We start from the raw sequence: 12,776 nt of genomic DNA on the forward strand, positions 1-12,776 counted from the left end.
CTTTTAAGTATAGAGGAATCACATGGTCACATTTGTATTGCAGAAAACTCTCTGTGGCTGCAGTGAAAGATCATGCAGTCTACATGGGGTTGGCACTGTCACCCGGGTGAGCACTAGCAGAAGCTTGGATTAGGGCTCTGAGATAAAAGAGACAGTGGTTTCAAGAAGACTTCCAGGAGATAAGATGTGGTTGTTCTTATTTATGGGAGATAAGAGGGAAAAGTCAGAATACACTCTTAGGTTTCTGGCCTCTGGGCGGTTGGTGGGGGGTCATTTCAGGGCTCAGTGGCCAGGTGAAAATTTGATCTTGGACATGTTGAATTTGAGGAGCTTTGGATGAGTCTGGTTGGAGCTGCCTGGTAAGCAGTTGCCATATGTAGCTAAACTCAGGAAGGACATACAGATGTGGGAATCAAAAATATACAGTGAGAGTGTAAGCCATGCGTGAGGATCCCCCAGGGGTTATGTATGGGGGTTTAAAAGGAGAGGTCAGATGGACCCCTGAAGAAAGCACTTAGGGGGTCTGGTGAAAGATGAGGCCAAAGAGAAGAAAGGAAGAGTGAAGACAATAAATTTAGACAACTTGGGGGTGGTCTTTGTTCTTCCTCATATTTTGAGAATCAGCTTGTTAAGTTCTGTGGAAGACCTTGTGGGATTTTTAATCATAATTTCATTGAATTTATGATTTTTTTGGGTAGAGATTCAACATTTTTATGATATATTCCCGTCCATGAACACAATTTCCTCTCCATTTTTTTTGGTATTTTGTGTCTTTCAAAACTGTTACTGTTTTCTTTGTAAACTCATCTGTTGTTAATAGGTAAATTATGACTTGGTTTCTAAATGGAATATTTTAAAAAATTATATTGTCCGATACCTTATTTCTGATACAAGACTATATAATTGTAATTTGTCAAATCCTTTCAGTCTTCTATCATAATTCCTTACAATGACAGTTTACTTCTTTTCTTCCAATCTTCAGATCTCTTTTTCTTACCCTACTTTGTTGGCTAGGACTTCTGTTACAGTGTGACTATAAATGTTGAAAGTGAGCATTCTTTATCTGATTTCTGACTTTAAAGGTAATGCTTCTAGTGTTTAATCAGTGAGTTGTGCAGGTAAAAGTTCTGGTCACCAATTCCAGCATGTGCGTGGGATTGGGTTCAGGGTTGGGGGGCGGTGAGGATGTTCCCACACCAACCAGTGAGTCTCCAGCACCAGCCCGGTGTCCTACAGTTCAGTTCAATTCTGACACTGTCTACCTGGAGGTAGGCATATCCCACAGGTTAAGGGCTTAGTCCCCCAAGAGTGTCCCCCGACTCCAGACACCAGTGACAAGATTGGAGGTTCCGATGACCCCTCCTTGGGTTCGATTGATTTGCTAGAGTGGCTCATAGAATTCAGAGAAACACTTTACATACTAGATTAGTGGTTAAGTATGAAAGGATATAACTCAGGAACAGCCACATGGAAGAGTTGCATAGGGTAAGGCTGGGGGACAGGCATGGAACTTCCATGCCCTCTACAAGAATGTTCCATTCTCCCCAAATCTCCATGTGTTTACTGGCTCAGCAGCTCTCCTTTTGGGTTTTTATGGAGACTTCATTGCATAGGTATCATTGATTACATCACTGGCCATTGGCAATTAATTTAACTTCTAGTCCCTCTCCCTTCCCTGGTGGTGTGGGACTGAAGGTTCCAACCCTCTAATTATATGGTTGGTTCTCCTGGCCACCAGCCCTCATCCTTAGCTGCATTCCAAAAGTCGCCACATTCACATAAGACACCTTTATCGCTCTCATCACTTAGGAAATTCCAAGGGTTTTGGAGCTCTGTGCTAGAAACCAGGGCAAAGACCAAATACACATTTCTTATAATATCACAGTAGGTTTTGGGAAGATATCTTTTGTGACATTAAGAAAGTTGCTTTGTTTCTAGAGTTTGCTAAGCGTTTTTATTGTGACTGGGTCTTGAGTTTTATCAAATGCATCTTCCGACGTTATGGTTCAGAAACATGGTTTTCCTTGCGTGTGCTTGCATGCACGGGTGTGTAATGCGTGACCAGACTTAGTCGTGATCATTGTTGTTATTGTTTTTATATAGTTAATCTTGTTTAGATTCACTTTTATTTTTACCACTACTTTATTCACCTCTCTTCTGTGCGTGTAATGTGTTCTTTTCCTAGAAGCTCCTTTTTAAAAAATCCCTCCTTTCCTGTTTTTTTTTTTTCTTTTTTAGTGAGGGTGTGTTAATAGTAAATTCTTTCCATCTTTGTCTGAAAATGCCTTCATTTAATGTTCACTCTTGAATGATATTTTGGTTGGGCTTTTAATTTTAGGTTAACAGTTCTTTTTCTCTCAACAGTTGGGAGATGTAACCTTGGGTCCTCTAGTGCTACTGTTGAGAAGTTCACTATCCGTGTATACAGTTAATGTTATAGTCCTTCCTTTGTAGGCTAATTTGTCTTTTTCCACTCTTGATTTTTTTTAAGATTTATTCTTTGCTTTTGGTATTCTGCAGTGTCCTTACATTGTGTGTTGACTTTATTTGAACTTTCCTCGGTAGGATTCAGTATGGTTCCTTAATTGGAGGGTTCATGTATTTCATTATTTCTGGAAAATTCCCTTGCCATTATCTTTTCAGATGTTGTTCTACTTCATTTTCTGTGTTCTCCCTTTCAGGAATGCTAATCGGAGGTATGTTGAACTGCCTTACTTTGTTCTCCTTGCTCTTTATCGTTTAAAAAAATACTTTTCTGAATAATATCTTCAGATCTATCCTCCAGGTTGTTAATTCTTTCTCTAGCTGTGTCTAATGTGCTGTTAATCTCAGTGAAACCATTGAGTTTTAACTCCAGTGACTAAAATGTTCATTTCTAAATGTCCTATTTGATTCTTTTTCCAGTCTGCTTTGTGTTTTTTGATGGTGTCTAATTCTTTCTCTTGTTTCCAGTTCTCTGTTTAAATCAGTGATTATTTTAAATACCATTCTATAATAATTTTTATCTGATAGTTCAGTTATCTCTAGTTCTTAGGGCTCTAATCCTATTGAATCTTGATCACGGTAGATTGTTTCATCTTTCTTATATGTTGCAACTTTGGATTTTGAGATCTTTTTTAGCAGGGCTTTATCTTTGGGAATTCTCTGCAATATGGGTTAAGACTGTCTTTCCGAGATTTTTCAGCCATGAACCACTATTTATTGTTATGCATTGGCTGGGAATTCCTGACTAATGTAGAATTCAAATCTCAAATCTACTTAAGGTCAAGGCAGGCATTTGGTTACAAATATTTAGGAAAGACAATTCTTTTCTTTTCTTTTCTTTTCTTTTCTTTTCTTTTCTTTTCTTTTCTTTTCTTTCTTTCTTTTTTCTTTTTTTACCTAGGCCTTAGGCCAAGACAGATAATCTTCCTGGTCATATTTTGTCAGTATTCTTCCTTTTCTCTGAGAATTGAAGTATGGTTCCAAGTTCCAACCTCCCTATATCTGTTAGGTCTAAGCTGTCATCTGAGTGGCCCTTAAAACCCAATGGCCTCGTTACTAAGATCAGCTTCCCCTCTTGCATCCCAGGGGCTATTGTAGTAATAATGGCTCATTTACTTGTTCCTTTAACTTAGAGTTCTTGCATTTTGGGCCTCTAGGTGTTTACTTCTATTGAAGACAGTTGTACATTTAAAAGTATTATATTTGTTATATTTTATCATTTCTAAATTTCTTTTAGATAGTGAGAGTTTTCAAGTCATCTGCTCTATTGCCATTATTTTTTTTTAAGATTTTATTTATTTGAGAGAGAGAGAGAGAGATAGCACAAGTGGGAGGGGCAGAGGGAGAAGGAAAGAGGATCTCAAGCAGACTCCCATGTTGAGCATGGACTGATGTGGGGTTCCATCCTAGGACCCTGAGATCATGACCTGAGCTGAAACCAAGCGTTGGATGCTTAATTGACTACGCCATTCAGGTGCCCCAAAGTTAAATTAAACTTAACAGTTCTTTTAAGAAGTTTGTTTTGGAAAGACAGAAAAGTGTTCAATGTTCACGATAGAATCAAGACCAGAATTTCTAGTGGAGAATAAGCTAATTTTTTCCGGATCAAGTGATTCCCCCCACCCCCCACCCCGTCAGATACACTTTGAGGAAAACTTATTTTGATAGCCACAGAGAGGAAGCCAAAGTTTGTTAGGCTAAAAGGGGAGACAACCAGACCCAGCTGCACTGTTGACTTACTGTAGGACCTTGGGCAAGTCCTTAGGCTTCTCTGGGCTTCAGCAAGCAGAGGTGTTTCCGTTGGTTTTCCTCCAGGGTTCCCGCTTTAAATTGCAATAGTTCACACCTCCTTCTGACTGCATGCCTGTGCCAGAAGCTTGGCCAGGTTCCTTGGAACCTCCATTCCCTCCTAGGTTGAATCCCCCCGCCCCAGCTCCTCCTTTTCCTTCACTGTGGACGTTGACTATACTCACCCTCATACCCACCTCTTTGTGAGGAACTGTGAGGTGTGTGGGGCTTCGTATATGGGGAAGGTAAAGAAAGTGAGGAATGCTCTGGGACAGTCTTATCTCAGAGTGTTCTGGGTAGAAGTGGGGGGGGGGGATTCAGGCACTTAGACTCCCAGCCCTGTATTTGGGCTAGTGGCAAAGGTGCAAGAGACACCAGCAAATCAACCCTGCTATAGCCCCAATATGTGAGAATCTTCCAGGGCGAAAATCTTCCTTTGAAAAGAGCCCAAGCTGAGGATGGAATAGGAGAATGGGTGACCTGCGTTTTATTTTGTATCCTTTTTTTTAAATATAAAATTTTAACTGTGGTAAAAAACAGAAGATTCGTCATCTTAACCGGTTTTTAGTACACTAGTTTCTAGTGTTAGAAGTGTATTCACGTGCAGCAGATCTCCAGAACTTCTTCATCTTGCAAAACTGAAACTGTATAGCCATTAAACAACTCCACACTTCCTCCTCCCCCCAGCCCCTGGGAACCAGCATTTTACTTTCTGTCTGTGATCTTGACTACTTTAGATACCTCTAAGTGGAATCATAGAGCGTTTGTCTTTCTGTGGTTGGCTTTTTTCACTCAGCATAATGTCCACAATGTTCATCCATTCTGTAACATATGGCAGACTTTTCTTCCTTTTTAAGGCTGAATAATATTCCATTTTGTGTATGTACCATATTTGGTTTATCCATTCATCTGTCTGTGGACACTTGGTTGGCTTCCACCTCTTGGTTATTGTGGTTAAGGCTGCTGTGAACGTGAGTGTACAAATATCTCTTCAGGACCCTGCTTTCAGTTTTTTTGGATATGTACCCAGAAGTGGAATTGTTGGATCGTATGGTAGTTTTATGTTTAGTTCTCTGAGGACCCCCCCATACTGTTTTCTGTAGTGGTTACTATTTTATATTTCTACCAACAGTGCACAGTAATTTGCGTCCTTTTTGCCCCTTGTTGATTTGATGTCAGAACATCTGTTGGTCCTTGGTCCTTGTCTCCTACTTCTCAGCCCTGTCTTAGGGTTCTTAGAGCTATGCTCAGAGAGTGCCTAGGTCATTGTGCTCATTCGACAGGGTGGGAAGCTAGGGTCTACAGAGGGGAAACGACCTGGATTCCAAGCCCCCCGATCCCCCCAGACCTTTTACTTCACTCTTTATCCTCTGGGTCCCTGGCCTTTTCCCTCCAAGCTCTTGTGCTGTGGATGGCTAAGCAACGAAAAGCAACTGATTGTAGGGCTTGGCACTCCCCGGGGTGCCCTGTCCCATGGCTTATAGTTCTTCCACCAATGCTGTGGTTTCTGCCCAAACAGGTCCAACGGGCGCTCCTCCAAGCGGAGCCTTGGAGGGCAAGGCCGGCACCATTACCTCCAACGAGTGGAGCCCTCCTAACTCCCCTGAGGGGAGCAACGTCTCTGGGGGCAGTCAGGCTTTGGACAAGCCCATCGACAATGACGCGGAGGGTGTGTGGAGTCCGGACATTGAGCAGAGCTTCCAGGAGGCCCTGGCCATCTACCCGCCCTGCGGCCGCCGCAAGATCATCCTGTCAGACGAGGGCAAGATGTACGGTAAGGAGCCTGTTGGGGCAGGGTGGCAGGCCCCTGCCCTCATGGTTCAGTGCTGGAAATAGGGCCTAGGCATGGGGGGGCGCACAGCACCTTGGGGTTCTCCAAGTAATGGAGAGGGGAATGACCACTGGCGCATTTATCGGGTGGACGCTGCTTCCTTCTGTCCTGGCTTCCCAAGGGATGGGAAGGCGTGTGAGGAGAAGCCTTTGAGTGGGTGAGAAGCTGTGGTAGTGGAAGAATTGGGAAAGGGAAGAGCACCCCCCCACTTCCCCAGAGCACACTGGGAAAATGCCATAAGCTGCCCCCAGGCAAATGCCTCATCAGTTCCCAGCTCCCCACCCTTGGCTGTGAAGAGAGGTTAGGAAGGTGGTTACTGGACTCACTCCTTCCCTCATTCACGCACTCACTCAGTCGTGAGCCTTCTATGTGCCAGGCCTGGGTGGGGAAGATCCGGCCCCTGCTCACAATATAGGGTGGGGGTAGGGGGAGGTGAGCACACACAGAACTGTGCTACAAGGCAGATGTCGAGTGTCCCAGGAGAGAGTCAGGCCGAGTGCTATAGACCTTCACTCAGGAAAGGTCCCCTCCAGCTCAGAGTCATCTGGAAAGGCTTGATCTTTGGGAGTGGCTGAGAATGTGGAACATACAGAGACACTTTATGTCCAGTAGCCATGTGGGAAGAACAAAGCAGTCTGCCCAGGGCTGTGCTGACCTTTGGATGGAAGAAAGGGTATGTGAGAAAGTAGAACAAAACCAAAAACCGAATAGCTGTTGGAAGGGCCCGGTCAGGCTTCCATTCCCAGGACCCCCAGCTTGAAACACAGGGCTTGGGCAGGCACCGGGAGGGTTTCTATAACTGGCGGGCACTCCTGACAACAGAGAGCCCTGCCGTAGCTCTGAACAAGATGGCGCCAGGCCTAGGGGTTTCCATTCAGGTTCTGTCTACCCCGTGTAGCGCTGGTTCCTCCCCAGCCCCCCAAGACAGAGACTTTGTCAGCTTTCTAAAGGGCACTGTGTGAGGGGCTCGTGGGGGCTGGCCGTATTTGTCTCTGAGGGCTGCTATAGGAAACAGCCACAAACGGGTGGCTTAACACAGCGGAAAGGTATTTTCTCACGGCTCAGGAGAATCTGAAGGCAAGGTGTCTGTAGGGTTGGTTTCTTTTGGGGGCTCTGAGGGAGGATCTGTTCCAGTCTCTCTCTTAACATCAGGTGGTCGCTCCCAAGCCGGGTGGTCGCCCCCAAGCCGGGTGGTCGCTCTCAAGCCGGGCCTGCCTTGACTTGTAGCGGCATCTCTTCAGTCCGTGACTCTCTTGTCACATGGCCATCTTCCCCATGTGTCCTTGCCTCCTCTTATAAGGATACTAGTCACACCTAATCCAGTGTGACCTCATCTTAGTACAGCTGTGAAGATCCTATTTCCAAATAAGGACATGTTCTGAGGTTCTAGGTGGACTGGAGTTCTGGGAGGACACTCTTCAACTTAGTTCGGCTAGACCGAACACATGTCCAATTTGTTACCACCTTGGGGAACCATGGGGCTCTCACAGCCCCTGGTACTCATCCTTTACCTGTGGTCTTCCCTACAAGGCCACAGTGATTCCTCTCTTTCCTTTGCTTGTTGGGGAAGCATGGTCTGTGCTAACTGGACCCTGGGTCTCGTCCTCAGGTACCAGTTACAACTGCACATTTCTCCTCCCCAGCCCCACTGCCGTGGCTTTGCTGGGTCCCCACAGAGTCTCTCTGATGGGCATCTGTGGGCTGGGTCGGCCTGCCATACCGCCTTTGCTCTCACCACTTCCTGCTCTGGTGGTTGCTTCTTACTTCTGGCCCCTGTGGAAGCTCCGTGGAGCAGACCACTGACGTGTGTGGAGCACCTGGTTGGGGTGCCAGGTGTGGGATCAAATGCCTTAAATAGGTTATTTCCATGGAGCTGGAGAGGAATGGAGCACTGGTATCTTCAGGTCTTCTGCTACTTTGGTGGAGAATGGGATGGGTACTGATGCAGAGCTGAGGTGTGAAGGTGAGAAGGGGTGGGGTGGGGAGGGCAGGTGTGGACAAACTGTGCAGCCTGAGAGATGTCCAGGCCTCTTGTTGGGAAGACGTGATGTGTCTTCAGGATACTGAAGGATACTTGGTAGGATATATCTTTGTGCTTTAAGGAACAAGTTTTCTGGAAAACACAAGTGGCCAAGAGGCATTCAGCAGAAGAAGAGAGCTGAGGGTGCTGCAGGTATTGGGGGGTGGGGGTGGAGATGGCAGAATGTGGCAGAAGCCCCGGGCATTTAGTGGAGAGCCACCGTGGACCAGACTTGGAATGCTGAGATGTCTTTTTGTGTGTGTGGTAAAATATACATTACATAAAATTTACCCTTTTCACCATTTTTCAGTGTACAGTTCAGTGGCATAAAGTACATTGACACTGTGATGCAGTCGCCAGCACCGTTCTTTTCCAGAACGTCACCTTCCTGACTGAGGCTGCATCCCCACTCAGCGCTGACTCCCATTCCCTCCTCCTCCCGGCCCTGGACAGCCACCACTCTGCTTTCTGTCTCTGTCTCTAGGGACCTCGCAGAAGGGGCATCAGGCAGTGTCTGCCCTTTGGGGAGGGCCTTAGTTCACTTAGCATCATGTCCTCAAGGGTCCTCCATGTCGTAGCCCAAGCCAGAACTTCCTTCCAAAGACCGAGTAACATTCCATTGTATGGATAGACCACATTTTGTTTATCCATTCGCCTGGCGGTAGACATTTGGGGGTGTGTAGTTTTATTTAGTTGTTATGGGTAGATATTTCCCTCCCCCACGTCACATGTAAAGGAATTGGGTTAAGAGACGTTGTTGTCGGTCAGCAGACGCTTGTGACTGAGCCAGTTCAGGAAGTGCAAGCCTGCGGACCTCTGGCTGGCCTTGGGTTGGAATTCTGTTTGGCCCAAGGGGAGCTGTTGAGTGGTAGGGGAAGCGGGATGAAAACGGTGTTTGACAAACTGTCCTGGCCATGTTCTTGTCCCGTTTGTGGTTCTCCTCCTGCACAGAGAGACAGGGAGGGGTAAAGGGTGGGGCGATTACACAGGGGAGGACCTGGGAGGAAGAGTGGGGAGGAGGGTAGGGGCCAGGAGCCTCTTGGTTATGCCAAGGAAGACAGGAGCTGTCAGTGACCTCTGATGTCCTTGATCTCTTCTATCTTCTCAGGGGAGAGGAGGGAGGGATTGTAACCTCTGGTTGCAGATGCAGAGATAGAAGCTCAGAAAAGCCAAGAGTCTCTCCCAGAGTCTCTCAGGTAGTATGTGGGAGAGTGAAGGCTGGAAGCGGTTCCCCTGCCCCCAAGCACAGCGCTCCCCCATCACCCTGAATGGCCTCTGTGCGCTCAGTAAAGCCTGCCGCCCTGCCTGCTCCTCTCGTCCCTGCCCCCGCCTTCTGCTTGGCTGGCTCCAGGTGGGTCAGGCTCAGGGCAGGGGCACTGGAGGCTGTTCCTCAGTGTCTGATGACTCACCCAGCCCCCACAGCACCTGTCCTCCGGGAGTACAGATCCTGCTGGGGTCCAGACGCTGGCCTATCCCCATCTCCTCTTACCAGGCGTGGGGGCTGAGCCAGGGCAGGACCGCGCAGGGACTTGGTGAAGGGGCCCTCGGCAGGGGCTGCTGTCCAGCTGGGAGGTATATATAGCTCTGAGCTCAGCCCCGTGTGTGGGATGGGACCCCGGGAGGTGGAGGAAGAGGGACAAGCTGCCAAGCTGACTCAGACCTCGTCTCGCTCTGGCTCCTCTCCTCCATCTTCTCATCTTCCCCTGGGGGGACCCACTCTTGCCATCCTCCCATGCCCCGCCCCATCCTGGACCCCTGAGAGCCCTGGCCTGTGTATACCCCGTGTCCTGCAGTCAGAGGCCATCGGTGGTTGTCCAGGTGGGCCAGCCCAGTGGGACACGGTGGGAGCTGAGAGCAAGCAGGCAGGAAGAGGCCTTAGGCAGGGAGAAGAGCAGGCTGATTCCAGGGTGCCCAGAGGAGGAGTCTAGATCTGGAGACTCTGAGGACAGGGATTAGGACTGCTCCCAGCTCTGCCCAGCACAGCCAGCGGGACACTCTGAGGAGGGCCAAGCAGACATGCAGATAACATGCAGAGCTGCAGGACAGATTAGCGCCTGTTATTTCTGAGCCGAGCCTCCCACACTTGTGGACAGGCTCCCGGGGCTGGGTCTGCTAGCCGGCTCCTGCTCACAGCTGCCTTCATTTTTGCCCCGTCACTCTGTGACCCTCGCCCTGGCACTGCCACGCTGGTCACTCTGACCTCCTTTGGCCAGCCTGGCCTCTGGCCCCATGGGCAGGTGGTGGGGAGGTGAGTGTGGGGCAACTTCGCACCCCCGTCTGCTCGCACACTCTGTCTTTCCCTCCCCTCGCAGCTCTGTCTTGCCTTCTCTGTTCTGCCTGCAAGAGGGCCGGCTGGGTCTGTCTTCCCGGTGCGTTCCTTTTTTCCTGCCCTCCATGCTCTTGAATCTCCCAGCTCTCCGGGTCTCTCTTCCTTCTCTCTGCTTCTCCTCTCCTCGCTTCCTCTGTTGTCTCACTGGGTGCCTTGTGGCCCAGGCTTCTCATTCCCATTAGCAATCTGGCAGCTCTTACCAAGCAAGCTCCCATTGCCCTGAGTCAGGCTGGGGCTGAGGGCTGTGGCCTCTGTTCTCCACAACTTCACGGGGCAGCAGAGGGACAGGAGAAACATCTTTAGAAAGTAAACTCATGGCACTTACGTTGTATAAAGTGTCACCCAGAGGGCTAGGGTATCTTGGCAGTTTTCTGGAAGGAAGGGGAGTGTGGGTGGGTAGAGGAGGGAGGTGCTCAGGGAAGGGGGAAGAGAGAGCACTGGCCTGAAGGTGGGACTGTGTGTGGTGGTTTGGGTGGGCGATCTGGCAGGTGTCGTGATGACTGTGTCAGAGTGAAGGGACCCTGTTTTGGATGAGTCACACAGCTCAGGAGAGGCAGAGTAGGGCCTGGGCCCAAGTCACTGAGGTGATGCCTCATCTGAGCTTCTGCCCGTGGCCTCTGCCATGTTTCTTGGATCCTCCATTGCCCCTTGCTCTGTCTCCCTGTGGTTTCTGGATCCTTCCATGTCCCCCCTCTGGCTTACAGCACTGACTTCGTACTTCTGGAGGCCTGATGATATGGCCCTCAGTTTAAAAGTGCTCTGTGCCAGGAGCTGGTATGGCCTTGAGCTGGTGCTCTAATCTGTCTCAGCTTCAGTTCCTCATTGGTAAAACTGGGGAGCAATGATAGTAATCATTGCTTTCTGTTTGGCTTTGGTTACAGTCATTTATTTTATTGTGGGAAGATACACATCACATACAGTTTACCATTGTATCCCTTGTAACTTACAGTTCAGTGGCATTAAATTTGTTCATCTTGTGGCACTGCCATCACTACCATCCATCTCCAGAACATTCTCATCCATCCCAAACTGAAGCTCTGTAGCCAGTAAACACTAACTCCCCATCCACTGCCCTGTCCCCCAGCCCCTGGTAAGCTCTCTTCTGTGTTCTGTCTGTACGAATTTGCCTCTTCTTGGTACCTCATGGAGGTGGAATCAGTCCTACAATGTCTGTCTTAGCACAGTGTCCTCAAGGTTCACCTGTGTTGTGGACTGTGTCAGAACTCTGTTATTTTTTATAGCTGAATAATATTCCTTTGCACAGAAAAACCACATTCTATGTACCCATTTAGCTCTCGGTGAACACTCGGTTTCCACCTCTCTGCTGTTGCGGCTGGTGCTGCTGTGAACATGGGTGGACGGGTATCTGAGGCCCTCCTTTCCATTCTTCTGGGTATATACCTAGAGATGGAGTTACCGGATCCTGTGGTCATTGTGCTTCACTCTGAGGATGCGCCAGAGTGTCTTCCAGTGGCTGCCCCATTTTATGTTCTGACAGTGCACAAGGGTTCCAGTGTCTTCACATCTTTGCCAACACTTGTTATTTTTTGTGTCTGTGTGTTTTTTTTTTTCCGAATAGTCATCCTTGTGGGTGTGAAGTGGTATCTTGTGGTTCTGATCTGCATTTCCCTAATGATTAGCGAGGCTGAGCATCGTCTCCTGGGCTCTTTGGAAGAAGCCCTCACCTTTCGGTGTTGACACAGGGATGAGAGCACATGGAGGTGCCCGGTGTGGAGCTGAACGGGACATGTCCTCTGTCCTCAAGAGCTCGAAGTTTACTGAGAGAGGAAGACAGTAACTTTCAGCCAAAGACTTCAAGATAGGCACAGACCCCTGTGCACCGGGACCTGGAGGTGGGAACGGGCACACGCTCTTGGGTGGGGATCAGGGACCGCTTCTTGGGCTGGTGGTCTTGAAGGCGGGGTGGGGTTTCACCAGAAGCCTCAGAGCCCTGTGGTGACAATGGTGGTACTAGCTCAGATGTCAGGCCCAGTCGCTGCCTCCTCAGGCTGCAGGTGTTGATAGCTCAGCTGATCCCTGCACAGAGAGGCCCCCCGGCCATCGGGAGTCGGGCTGGTGGCGGAGGATGGCTGGCCTCCTGCCCTGGGTCTCAACCTGCCAGGGTGAAGTGGAGAGCTCATCAGAAGGGCTCGCTCCCATGAGAGGCCTCTGGTGAGCCAAAACCCAGCACGTGCAGTCCGTCTCCTCTTGGGTGGGGGGCTCTGCCCTCAGGTTCTCAGCTTTTCCCGCTTTTGAAAACTAATAGCCTTCATTATAACGGGGCCTCAGGAACAGCATAGCAGTCGCAGCTGACTTTGCTGAAC

The 12,776-nt window shown here is 48.7% G+C and overlaps 1 protein-coding gene across 2 annotated transcripts in view; it reads left to right on the top strand.

Annotated features, from left to right (window-relative positions):
- Positions 1–12,776, top strand: part of TEAD4 (TEA domain transcription factor 4) — a 66,562-nt gene that overhangs the window by 20,287 nt on the left and 33,499 nt on the right. For both annotated transcript variants that reach the window (XM_040642037.1, XM_040642038.1), the window contains exon 2: positions 5,792–6,046. In XM_040642037.1, coding sequence (XP_040497971.1) covers positions 5,792–6,046 — 255 coding nt within the window. The remainder of the gene's footprint in view (positions 1–5,791; positions 6,047–12,776) is intronic.

The sequence above is a fragment of the Ursus maritimus genome, unplaced genomic scaffold (genome assembly GCF_017311325.1).
Source record: "Ursus maritimus isolate PB19 unplaced genomic scaffold, ASM1731132v1 scaffold_26, whole genome shotgun sequence".
Lineage (NCBI taxonomy): Eukaryota > Metazoa > Chordata > Mammalia > Carnivora > Ursidae > Ursus > Ursus maritimus.